The sequence below is a fragment of the Rhinolophus sinicus genome, linkage group LG01, assembly GCF_036562045.2.
Source record: "Rhinolophus sinicus isolate RSC01 linkage group LG01, ASM3656204v1, whole genome shotgun sequence".
Classification (NCBI taxonomy): Eukaryota; Metazoa; Chordata; class Mammalia; order Chiroptera; family Rhinolophidae; genus Rhinolophus; species Rhinolophus sinicus.
Genome location: NC_133751.1, coordinates 109,542,883 through 109,556,222, shown reverse-complemented (window position 1 = coordinate 109,556,222; position 13,340 = coordinate 109,542,883). Strand labels below are relative to the sequence as shown.

The window sequence follows — 13,340 nt, the reverse complement described above, 5'->3', positions numbered from 1 at the left end:
GGTTGTACGTTTTTAAGAATTTATTCATTTTTTCTATGCTGTCCAATTTGTTGGAGTATAATTGTTCTTAGTCTTTTATGATCCTTTGTGTGGTATTAGTTATAATGTTGTATCTTTATAATTTTATTTATTTGAGTTCTCTCTTTTTCTCTTGGTTCATCTATTTTGTTTTTCAGAAAACCAGCCCGTAGTTTTATTGATCTTTTTTTTGTCTTTTTAGTCTCTATTTCTGCTCTGGTCTTTGTTATTTTCTTCCTTTTATTAATTTTGGGATTGGATTGTTGTTGTTTTCTCTAGTTCATTGAGATGTAAAGTTAGGTTGTTTGAGAGCTTTCTTTTTTCTTGATATAGGCATTTATGTCTGTAAACTTACCTGTTAGAACTGCTTTTACCGCAGCTTCATGTTTTGATATGTTGTATTTCCATTTTCATGTGTCTCAAGATATATTTTCATTTCTTCTTTGATCCATTGGTTGTTTAATAGCATATTGTTTAATCTTCACATATTTTTTCAATTATCCAGTTTTTTTCTTGCAGTTGATATCTAGTTTCATACCATTGTGGTCAGAAAAGATGTCTGATTTGGTTTTGATCTTCTTAATTAAGACTTGTTTTGTGGCCTGACATGATCTGTCCTGGAGAATGTTCTATGTGTGCTTGAGAAAAATGTATATTCTGCTGCTGTTAGATGCAGTGTTCTGTAAATTTTTTAAAGTTCATTTGGTCTAACGTGTAGTTTAAATCCAATAGTTCCTTATTGGTTTTCTGTCTGGGTGATCTATCTATTGTTGAAAATAGGATATTGAAGTCCCCTACTACTATTGTATTGCTGTGTTATTTCTCTCTTCAGGTCTTTTAATACTTGCTTTATATATTTACGTGCTCCAATGTAGAGTACATGAATATTTACAAATGTTAATGAACTCCTTGTTGGATTAACTCCTTTATCATTATGTAACGACCTTTGTCTCTTATTACAGTTTTTGGCTTAGAGTACTTTGTCTGATATAAATGTAACTACTCCTTTCTTTTGGTTTCCATTTGTATGGAGTATCTTTTTCTATCTCTTCACTTTCAGTCTGGGTATGTCCTTAAAGCTGAAATGAGTCTCTTATAGGCAGCATATAGATGGATCTTGTCTTTTTAATCCATTCAGCCACTGTCTTTTGATTGGCGACTATAGTCCATTTATATTTATAATAATCATTGATAGGTATGGACTGCTTATTGCCATTTGTTGTTTTCTGGTTATTTTGTAATTCCTTTGTTCCTTCCTCTTGCTCTCTACCTTTGTGATTTGATGATTTTCTGTAGTGGTATGCTTAGATTCCTGTATTTTCACCTTTTGTGTATCTACTTTAGGTTTTTGCTTTGTGGATTACCATGAGGTTTACATGACATATATTTATGTCTATTTTAAACTGATAACAACTTCTAACACATACCAAACCTCTACATTTTTATTTTGTCCTCTCCACATTTTGTTTTTGATGTCACACTTTACATCTTTCCCCTGTATACTTTAATAAACTGTAGTTGTAGTTATTTTTAATGCTTTTATGCATTTTAATTTCTTTAATACTAGTTTCACTATATTTTTGAGTTCTTTTTTTAGTAGTTGCTCTAGGGTTTACCACATATATCTTAACTTAGCAGAATCAGCTTCAGATATACAGTAGCTTAAATCCAGTAGTATGTAGAAATGCTACTACTATGTAGTTTTATTGTTTTTTCCCTGTTTGTAATATTATTGTTATACATATTACATCTATTAATGTTACAAACCCAACAATATTTTGCGTCACCATCTGAAGTCATTTCCTTAGCTTAATACAGCTTTGCTACCATGCACGTCCTTTGTAGTGTTATCGGCAAATATGTTACACATATGTATGTTGTATTTCTATATATTACAGGCCCAGCTGTACACCACATACATATTAGTTGGTGCAACTGCTATTTAAATCAATTAAAGTAAGAAAGGAGAATACATGCATTTATATTGTCTTTTATAATTAACCTTTACTGGTGTTCATTGTTTTTTTCATGTGGGTTTGAATTATTATCTGAGGTCACTTGCTTTCAGCCTGTGAAGATCATTGTTTATTTCTTGTATGGTGGATCTGTTAGATATATTCTCTCATTTTTTGATTATCTGGGAAATTTTCATTTCTTTTTTACTTAATATTTATTTTTGAAAGATTGTTTTTGGATATAGGATTCTTGGTTGATTAGATTTGTTTTCAAGTACTTTGAATGTTATCCCACTGCTTTCTGGCCTCTATTGCCCTGTGGCAAAAATTTTGAAACAAACTAATGCAGTCAAATTCTGGCTCCTTTAACAGAATAGTTTCTGAGGTCTGTGTGTGATATTTGTTTTGACCCCAGGATGGCTCCTCACAACTGTCTTAGTCTCTGGTTCTCTGCTGCAAACTAGCTGGCCAACGGTTTTATCTTGACTCTTCTCCCAAGTGCCTTTCACCAGAACTTCCAGTATTCTTGAGAGTGCCTTAGCCTGAAATTCCCCAGGCTTGGTTACAAGTGAAGTCAGTTTCTTTGGGGACAAATTAGAAGCTGTCTGGTATACTGCTCCTGTTTTCTCCAGGCAGAATCTTTGCACGAGGGCTCTGGAACTAGAGGTGGATAATGGAAAGCTACTTTCTCCGTGAAACACCACTCCAGAAGCTGAGCTCTCGGTGAGGGGTGGGGAGGGATTGGGTAGCTCTTGGCTTACCTTTCCTGACATGGAGCCTCCCTCTCACAAGTTGTTGCAAAGGTGTTCAGGTATTGTCAGGATGCTGCACCCAAGGTAGAGCCTTTCCATGACTGAGGACTGAGTAGAAGATGGGACACCCCACCTATTGGTTGCACTCGCCTAGAACTTAGCCTCAGCAACAGGTAGCTGCAGGCAGAATGGGAAAGGCTGGTGTTGTGCTCCTCCTGGGCAGAAAGCCCTCCACCCAGCTGGAGGGAGAGGTACCCTGTGTTCAGGCTGAAGCAGTCTTCTCCACTGAGCTTTGAGGTTGGAAAAGTGCTCTCGGTTCAAATACCAGAGACTCTTCTCTTACCAAATTTTTGTAGGTCTTCTTCGATAGGTTCTTCTTCATTTGCTCTTTGCTTATAAGACCATTTCCAGAGGCTTTCAATGGTTGTTTTTAAATATTTTTAATTTCACTGAGGAACAGGTCATTGGAACTTTTCAGACTGTCATTTGGCTTCATTCTTATCTTTTTTGCTGATTGGTCAAACTTCCCCATATTCCCCAGTTGTCCCAAAAGGACCCAGAATGCTTTCCTTGTCTATTAACACCATCTCTACTGGGCCCTTTGATCTCTCTCATCTCATTCGTGTTCCTACCTGTGTGTGGGTCCTGTCTGGCCGCACAGTACGGAGAGCAACCTAGTGCTACTTTCCTGAACAAGGCATTCGGAGTAAGTCAGCTGTGGGCACTTGGGGGCAGGTGTGTATACTGCGAGACATTTAGTGTCTTGGTTCCCAAGCACTGAGTAAATGAAAAGCTAGTTAACATCTCTCTAGTCACTGACAGCCAGAAAAAGCTCCCCACATTCACAGATTCCTCCTTCAGCGAGGGTCCAGAGCCACCCTTAGGTCCAGGACACGGAGATGGACAACTGAGGCGTGGTAAGCATAAGAAAGGAAACATATTTGGCAGAGCGGGAATACAAAGGAGGGAATGGCTAACCAGCTCAGCCTTCACAAATGATGTATTTGAGTTGAGTCTTGATAGGTGAATGCTTTGTAATAAGATACTTTGTTACGAATGGTTATAACATTTAAGGAATGTTCACAGGCCCTGTGCTGCTTTACATGCATTGGATCCTCAGAATAGCTCTCTCCAGATATAGATACTGTTCCTAACTCCATCCCATGGAGGACATTGAAGCTTTGGGAAGCTTTAGATCATGGAGTAGAAAAGGTCCGAGCTGGGGTTTGGACCCCAGTTCTTTCTGACTCTAAAGACCATGTTCTTCACTGTCTCATTATGTTGCACAAAGTCCATTCTGCCTAGAGAAAAAGATGGGAGAGGCTTCAAAAAGGGGTATTTGCCCAGTTTTGAGGTAGAAAGGACTTGGTAGGGGAAAGATAGTCTAGGCAAAGAGAACTGCACTTGGAAAGGCCTGGAGGTGACGTAGTGCATTTAGCTCCACTTGTCTGGATGAAGTTTCTAAAATGCAGTCAGAATCACTTGGGTTAAAGTCAAAATGCAGATTTCCCAGGTTTATGGGGTTAATATCTGGAGGTAAGAAATACAGAAGCCTGTACATGTTGCACCAGAGCTGCTCAGGTGATTGTTAATGCACACGCACGTTGGGGCTTGCTGGTGCGTGCAGATGTTGGTGAGGAGGCAGACCTGGGAGTGAGCCAGGGAGGCTGCTGTTTGCTTCATCACTGTAAACTCTTACGCTTTGTGTAGAATTGTTTCCCCAGTACTGTCATCAGGAGTGCTGTTGTTTTTTGACAGTCTGGTTCGAAGATCAACTAGCTTTTGACAGACAAAGGACACTGAGGTATATAGCCTCGTTTTAGTAATGTGTGTGCTTCCTGTAAAATTGGAGATTCTTAAAGTCAAAGCCTGTAGCACTCCAGGAGCTACATGACAGTTACAGCATTGTTGTTTTTTTGCTGGTTTAGCTCAGATTATTTCATAGCTAGTTAAGCTGATGTACATCGACAAACTCCAAGATGAGGATTTCAGATATCTTCTGGAACTGAGGTTCAGTGAAACGTGTTTTTGAAAATGCTTCTATAGGTGTTTTTCCTCGTGGACTCTACTGTGTGACTTGGTGTTGATTCTTCACCAACTTATAATGGTAGGTTTGTATGCAAGTTCAACAGTTTTGAGTTTGACTCTACTAGTGGATAAGGAACAAGCAAGTGTTCAGAGTTGTTTGGTTCTTTATAAGGATTTCTACCTGACATTCATATATGGTTTTGAAATTTACTAATTGCTATTTGCCTTATGGCAATTTTATTACTTACTTTGTAATTTAAAATGTCAGCTGTCTGCTTGTGTTGTGGCTCTCGCCCATAGGAGTGTGACCACCGTGGTGTGTCTGTGTGCCGAGGTAACTGGCTGGTCATTCACTGTGGGTAACAAGCCACTCATGACTACAGTGTGAGTGGTGGTAAGAGGGGCGTGTTACAAACACTTCTAAGGCCCCGAGGACCCTCAGGGTGCCCCATTTGTCGGACAATTACATTAGGGAATTTTTTACATCATTAAGAAAATAGCAGTTAAAATCCAATTAAATGTGTTGTAAGAGGCATTTCTAAATTAAAAGTATGCAGGACAGTATATAAAAAAATTATACACAGTAAATACAAAATAAAGCTGGCTTAACTGTATTAATAATACATGAAACAGCCTTTAAAGAAATGTATTATATTAGAGATAGAGAAGGCCACCATATAATGGCAAGAATTTCACTTTATCAAAAAAATATACCTAAGGTACATACTAAGGCTATAATTATGCATCTAAAATGTAGGGTCAAATATATAAAGTAAATTTTGACAGATTATGAAGAGAAAGGTGTTAGGGAAAGCATTTCAGAATTCCTCCAACCAACTGATAAAGCAAGCAAAAAAAAAAGATATCGTTTGAGATAAACAACTAACACATGTGATCTAATGCACCCAGTAATTTCAGAATATAAAAGCTTTTCCAAACACATGGAGCATTAATGAAAATTAGTAACATACTGGGCCTTAATACAACTCTACAAATTTAAAAAGATTAATATTAAATTTTTTCTAATAAAATGTTGCTTTTATCTGCTATATTAAGATTATTTGTGAGATCTTAAGTTTTTAAACTATCCCAAAAGAAGGGATAGTTCACTTACTGGAACATGTATAATGACATGTCCATCACTATAGTATCATACAGAGTATTTTCACTGCCCTGAAAATACTCTGCACGCTGCCTGTTCATCCTGTCCCCACACCCAGCCCCTGGCAACATAGATCTTTCTACTATCTCCACGGTTTTGCCTTTTCCAGTATATTACATAGTTGGAATCATATAGTATGTCAATTTCTTTCACTTAGTAATATACACTCAAGGTTCTTCCGTGTCTTTTCATATTAAAATTTTGTTTAATTCCAGTTGACATTGAATATTGTGTTGGTTTCAGGTGTACAGAAAAAGGAAAATGGCATTTAAACAGCAGTTTCTACCATTGAGTTGTTGTAGTCATATCTGATTTAATAAACTGTATTTGGGATTCTTTTAAGTTTGTGATTTAAACTAATTCCTGAAACCAGTTTTAAAATTTTGAATATTGTTTTGATAACTTGTAAGCTTGTGTAATTTCTAACATACTCTTTTCCCAAATCTTGTGATGTCATCACCTGAGTGCATTCTAAAGCGTCTATCGCTTAGCACTTTCTTACTGCAGTCATTTCTTACCTTTTTTCCCCACCGTGCCACACATAATGGGTAGATACTCAGATTTTTATGAAACTCCTTAAAAATGGATTGGAATTCATAATTTTTGTAGTCATTATCATGTGTAATGTCCTTGTAATGGTTGCTTATTTGGGAACGCATGCACCACGTGTCAGGAAATCCAGGGTAGAGAGTAGCAGGTGAGTTTTTGTATGATGGCTCAGTTCATGGTTTCCCTTGTTGGGGAGCAGCTCCCTCTGCGTGCCCCTGTTCTGGCTGTAACCTATCACATCACTGAGTCACGGCATCTGATATTGCCATAGCCAATTAGGTTCTCTCCTGGGAATTCAAAGTTTTGATTCTAGACACTGAAATTAAGCGTGGTTAGCGCTGACTAGACACTAATGGTGTTCTAGTGAAAAGATCTTTTAGTTCCCTTTTCCAAGCTCTGAGCTGCCTGGGCATTCCTCCCTTCTTGAGTCTTCATTCAACCCACTTTGATTCTGAGAAGATTGTTCTTTTTTCTAGCACCAGCCAGAGGTGGTTTCTGTTGTTTGCAACTCAGATAAATTGAATCACACACAAACATGGTGTGAAAGTTACGTCACGGGTGTGTCATAGAAAGCATTCCAGAAGCCAGTTACAGTTTTACTTTCGCCTCCTGCTGTAGTTGCTTCTACTGGTATCTGTATGTGTCTCCTTCCCCCCTCAGTAATCCAGTTAACTTCTTAACTCGATCTTCACAAACTAATTGCAAATACCTGTTGTCTACACACCTTTTATAGCTCAGTCTCAGATTAGTTCCTGTAGGCTTTCAAAACAATCATGCATACCTTCGTAGTGCATATTTCACTGTATTGTTATGATGTATTTGGCTGGCTCCTCATTAGACAAACTTGAAGGTCAGGCACTGAGATATGTTCAGCCTTGATTCCTTGCACTGTCCACATGGGAGGTCCTAAACAAATGCTTGTTGAGTTAACCTCTATCTTATTCCCACCTAAGTCCTCTATTGTTCATTCAACAAATTCTTACTGTATGTATATAGTAGATACCATTCTGTGCTCTGAAGATACCACAATGAAGAAACCCCAAAAATGCCTGTCTTCTTAAAGCATGTTATATTCTAGACAGTTATTATTTTCATCTGCATCTCCTAAAATATAAAAGAATTAAATGATGAAGCATGACTAAAAGTAAACTTTTAACAATATATGAAGTATTGTACTAGATCAGAAGATACTATATTATTTCTTCTTCCTAATACCACATTTAATAGATAAATGCCAGGATTAGTGGGATAATAGGCTGTGTGACTTGACAGGGACTCTAGTGCTGTGCTGAGTGCCCAGTGATAATAAAAGAAAAACGCCTTTGGAAAATTTGGAAAGTTTATGATTTTAGAAAGCTTCCTCTTGAACATGTTACATTTGGATGACTATGTACCAATTTCTGTTTCTTTGGAATGCTGTGCTGTCAAGATGGTAATAAAATATGGAGGGGGGGAAACCCCTCAAACTTTTGCGTTTTTAGCTTATTTTATATTTGTATTCTCTTTGAAGTTGTAGACACAGCATCCTTACTCTTCTTTAAATGAGCCTGCAACATATTAAAGTATAGGTGTTGTGAAAACATTTCATGCCATTTATCTTGTCACTAGGTTCTCTTGTCAATTATCTTATAGCACAATTGATGGGCATGTACATTATTAAAGACTCTTTGCATCTTGGAAATTTATCTATGGTAAGTTCATGTAATGTCAGTCATATTCTAAAGAGAAATATTTGACTTAGTAAATTTTTAACACAGAAATAATTGGACTTTATTTTTTTGATAGAAGTTTATTTTTCATGTTAAGTCAGAGATAGGCAGTCCGGGACAGGTATAGCCAAATATTTTTATACTTGTTAAACCAGAATGTTATCACTGTGTTATTGAAAGTTCAGATACTGCGTGAGGAAATAATTTCCCTGGTCCTAAAAACTTTGTTATCAGTGTCTTTGTGTGTTTAATTTTGTGTATTTTCCTCTGCATTTTAAAAAACATAGCTATTACATACATATGCTAAGTTTGTATATGTTTTCCTATTACTTCCAAGTAACATTGTGTCGGTATAGTTAGATAAGTCATGTTTGCTCTAAAACTTTTCTACCTGGGTTACTAGATGTATGACCCAAACTGCTCCAAGCCTCAGTTTTCTTACCATGGAGAGTACTGTTGTGAGGAGTAAATGAACGAATAGGAGAGAGCCTGATGTGGTATTTGGCTCTTGTTAGGTGCTTGGTAACTGTCAGCTACACCTCTCCTTGTTTGTTTCAATTGACCTGGGAGAATGAGTCCTATGTGTTATTCGACCCTTTGAATAAAGTTCTTTAGTTCTTTTCCTTAAAAATAGTTTTAAGGAAAATGAAATTGTTTTTTAAAAAACTTGGGTACATGTTTGTATTTCTTTGAAAAATATGTTTAGGAACTAAAATTATGTGAGAAAGTTAGGCTTGCTTTCTTTTTCTTTTCTTTTTTTTCTTTTTCCATTTTTCATCTCTTCAAAATTCAAGTCTTCTATATAGTAAGCAGGGGATATGCTTTACAATGTGTGTTGCTGAAAGCTAGATGGGTTATCTTTTCCCCATTTGGGGATCCAAACCATGTTAGTGATTTCACAGATAGATGGCCTTCTTTAAAGTGGGATGTTTCTGGATAGGTAGAGAACAAGAATTCTACACGTATGTAGTCATACATTTTAAAAAATCATTGAAAAATTTTAACGTTTTACTACCAAACATTTTTTTGCACTTTTCTAATTTTTTTCTCCTTTTATTTTTCAGAATGAAACTAGTGATCGAGAAGATGACCTCAACAAAAGACATCATGTGACAGACTCTGAGAATGAAGACCCCTCAAATCTCAATGCTAGTGACTCTGAAAGTGAGGAGCTTCAAGGCCAAAAGGACAGTGACTCTGAATCTGAAGAACATGCAGAGCCTCCTCCAAGCGATTCTGAAAATGAGGAAATCAATCACCATGGAAGCGACTCTGAGAGTGAGGAGACCAGGAAATTACCTGTTAGTGATTCTGAAAATGAGGAACTTCTTAATGGGCATGCAAGTGACTCAGAAAATGAAGACGTTAGAAAGCATCCTGCCAGTGACTCAGAGATTGAAGAGCTCCCCAAAAGTCCTGCCAGTGACTCTGAAGCAGAGGATGCTCTGAAACCTCAAATAAGTGACTCTGAGAGTGAGGACCCTCCAAGGCACCAAGCCAGTGACTCCGAAAGTGAGGAGCTTCCCAAACCTCAGATCAGTGACTCGGAAAGTGAGGAGCCTCAGAGGACACAGGCCAGTGACTCCGAAAATGAGGAGCTTCCCAAACCCCGTATCAGTGACTCTGAGAGTGAGGACCCTCCAAGGCACCAAGCCAGTGACTCCGAAAGTGAGGAGCTTCCCAAACCCCGTATCAGTGACTCAGAAAGTGAGGACCCTCCAAGGAACCAGGCCAGTGACTCTGAAAATGAAGAGCTTCCCAAACCCCGAGTTAGTGATTCGGAAAGTGAGGACCCCCCAAGGAACCAGGCCAGTGACTCTGAAAATGAAGAGCTACCCAAACCCCGAGTGAGTGACTCGGAGAGTGAGGAGCCTCAGAAGGGACCTACCAGTGACTCTGAAACTGAGGATGCTTCCAGATGCAAACAGAAGCCAGAGTCAGATGACGACAGTGACGGGGAGAATAAGGGAGAGGATACAGAAATGCAGAATGACTCCTTTCATTCAGACAGCCATATAGATAGGAAAAGGTTTCACAGTTCTGACAGTGAGGAGGAAGAACCCAAAAGGCCAAAAATTGACAGCGATGAAGATGAAGAAAAAGAGGGGGAGGAGGAGAAAGTAGTAAAGCGAAAAGCTGCTGTGCTTTCTGATAGTGAAGAAGAGAAAGCATGTAAGGATTATGGTTTGTCCATAGCTTTGCTTACGTTCTAAGCTTATAACTGTAAAGCATTGAGTATTTTTCTGGAATGTTAGATCTGTATTCTCTCATTCAACTTGATGTTCTAAAATATCACCTAAACACTGGTTTCCCTGATTTTCATTGGCTAATCTGAATATTAAATTTCTTTTGAGTTCTAATAGCATTTCTTAAGTTCTGACTGCCTCATAATGATAAACTAGACTTGAGTTTCAGTGGTGATGTGTGAGATTTAGATTTTTAACTGGACAGGGTAATATTTCAAAGAAATGTATTTATATGAAAACCCCACTGTATCCAGAGTTGGCTGTGGGACTTAGCTAATGTGCCAGATGCCATCCAAACAGCAACTGAGCACTCACGTGTGAACTCTTGATTTAGAGACTCCATGTCTCTGCACAATAGTCCAGTCTTTGCTACTTGATTACTTTTTTATGAAACTTTATTTTGGAAAAGAAATATTCCCTTACAACCTGACAGTTGTTATAGGAGAAGGCAAAAGACCACACACATGCTACTTGACTGTGGGAGATAATATTTTCCAAACTGACTATCAGTGATCAACAACATGGGGATTCCACAAAAGAATATCCAGCCTTTTTAATGCTGCTAATACAGTGGTACCTTGATTTTCTAATGTAATCCGTTCCAGAAGACTGTTTGAGTTCTGAAACATTCGAAAACAGGCAACAGCTAGGCTTCAGGATATTGCACTCAGCGGAAGCCGCGTGACATGTTCCACTTCCCGAGGCATGTTTGAAAACTGAAGCATTTACTTACAGGTTTGCGGTGTTCATTAATCGAAATGTTCGTCAATGGAGACTTTCAAAAACCGAGGTACTACTGTACAAGCAGCATAGAAGGTATTCTAATCATGCACAGCAGTCTGGTCTCCTTTTCTCTGTTCCCCAAAAGGAAAGGTAGCTCGTGATGCCTATTTTCATATTGATGCATTCATTCTTCATCTTTTGATCTTTTTTTCCCTGAACAACAAATAATTGTAAGGTGACTCTGAATGAACCTTTTAGTTATTTTTTTTATTTTAAACTGTCAAGGGGCCTTTGATTTTTGCCATGTACTGCCATTTTAAAGCACCTGTTGTACTTAGTCATACAATGACCATGACAAAATAAGAGTAATGATGATTTTCTTTTTTGACAGCATCGAAGAAGAGTCGTGTTGTCTCTGATGCAGAGAACTCTGACAGCGATGTTATATCAGACAAATCAGGCAAAAGAGAGAAGACTGTAGCATCTGACAGTGAAGAAGGAGCAGGGAAAGAATTATCTGATAAGAAAAATGAAGAGAAGGATCTGTTTGGGAGTGATAGTGAGTCAGGGAATGAAGAAGAGTAAGTGACAGTATAACAAGAGTTTTCAAGTGTTCGTATAAGGTGGTAGAAAGGGATTTACTTTTTTTTCTTTTTTTAACTTGCATTAAAATTTCATATTGAGGTATAATACAATCTCAAAAATACTATCTTACATGAATCTGTGATGATAGCAATCAAAAGAGTGGTTGGCTCTAAGATACTGTTGGGGACTGACTACAAAGGGCCACAAGGGAACTTTCTGGGGACATGGAGTGCTATATCTTGATTAGGGTAAGGGTTATTTGAATGTGTACTTTTGTCGAAATCCATCAAAATGGACACAAGAATGTAACATTTTACTATATGTAAATTATACCCTATTAGAGAAAGGTTTTATGGTTCTTATGCAAATGAGAAGAAAGCAAATGAAAGGTTGTTATATTTCCTTATCTTCTAGAAATCTTATTGCAGACATATTTGGAGAATCTGGTGATGAAGAGGAAGAAGAATTTACAGTAAGTATAAGATGGAAATATTTTCTCTGTGACTGTGCTTTTTTGTTTTATGGCAGTGGGTCTCTAATAGGCAGTTCTAATAAGTTGAAATACACAACTGTGATGTATTTAATAGAAAACTCTAGAACAAAGGGATTCAGAAAATGAAATAAAAGGGTCTACAAAGGTGTAAAAGGGAAATGACAGGCAAAATTGAATTAAGGGAGGGGAGGGAACACATTAAATGAGACAACCAAAGGCACTTCATAGTGCTAAAGAGAAAGATTCACAATAGTTATGGAACTTCTGATTCTAGCAGTGACAGTCTAGGTAATTTGGGCCAACCCTTCTAAGGACAGCTAGAAAGGCTAGACAAAATGTTTAAAAATCTACTCATTATCAGGAACAAGGTAAAGAATTACTAAGTCAAAGACAGGAAAGACAGAAATTTAAAAGAGGTAGGTTCAGCATCTAGAACTGCTTTTTCTGGGATATTTACCTATTTGGGCTGAGAGGCTGATCATATTTTGACGACCTCAAGGCTCAAGAGACAAAATTTGGAGGTCAGGCCTGCTGAGATTAGGGCACCCTGAAAATCCCATGCTCTGGATTGGGAATCCTAGGATTAAGGGTGAACTGTACGTATTGGCCTTTGCTCAGATTTTAGGCGGGCTGTGAGGCTTCTAACCTAGAGAACCTTGGTCTTAGAAATTTGATCCAATGATTCTTAACCCATTGGCTAGTGATTCTAGGCACCTGGCTAATGCAAACAAATCCTTTTGGGACAAAGGTAATATCTTAGGTCTCTGTTTCTATATAGTTTTTCAAATATACAGTATAGTATTCCATAAATGTTAAAAAGAAAGAATAGTAGAAACAGACAATAGAAATAGACCTAGAGTGTCTAGGTAAGGAATTTTAGATACTGCCTTAAAAAACCAGACAATGTTCAGGGAGATAAAGCATGAAAAATTTTGTCAGAGCAAACAATTTTTAACAAAGACAAGTTAGATTTGGAAAACAATGACGTAGAAATTCTGAAACTCTAAAAATATAATAATTGAAATTTAAAAACTCAGATGAATTTAACAACAGATTAGACATACTTGAAAAGGTAATGAGTGAACTGGAAGATAGGTTAGAAGGAACTGTTTGGCATGAA

The 13,340-nt window shown here is 37.6% G+C and overlaps 1 protein-coding gene across 5 annotated transcripts in view; it reads left to right on the top strand.

Moving 5' to 3' along the window:
• IWS1 (interacts with SUPT6H, CTD assembly factor 1) overlaps positions 1–13,340 on the top strand; it is a 62,064-nt gene that overhangs the window by 10,918 nt on the left and 37,806 nt on the right. For all 5 annotated transcript variants that reach the window (XR_012497198.1, XM_074334569.1, XM_019717985.2 and 2 more), the window contains exons 3-5: positions 9,238–10,345; positions 11,534–11,723; positions 12,142–12,199. Coding sequence is in view for 4 of the 5 variants with exons in the window: in XM_074334569.1 (XP_074190670.1) it covers positions 9,238–10,345; positions 11,534–11,723; positions 12,142–12,199 (1,356 nt within the window). In the remaining variant the exon portion in view is untranslated. The remainder of the gene's footprint in view (positions 1–9,237; positions 10,346–11,533; positions 11,724–12,141; positions 12,200–13,340) is intronic.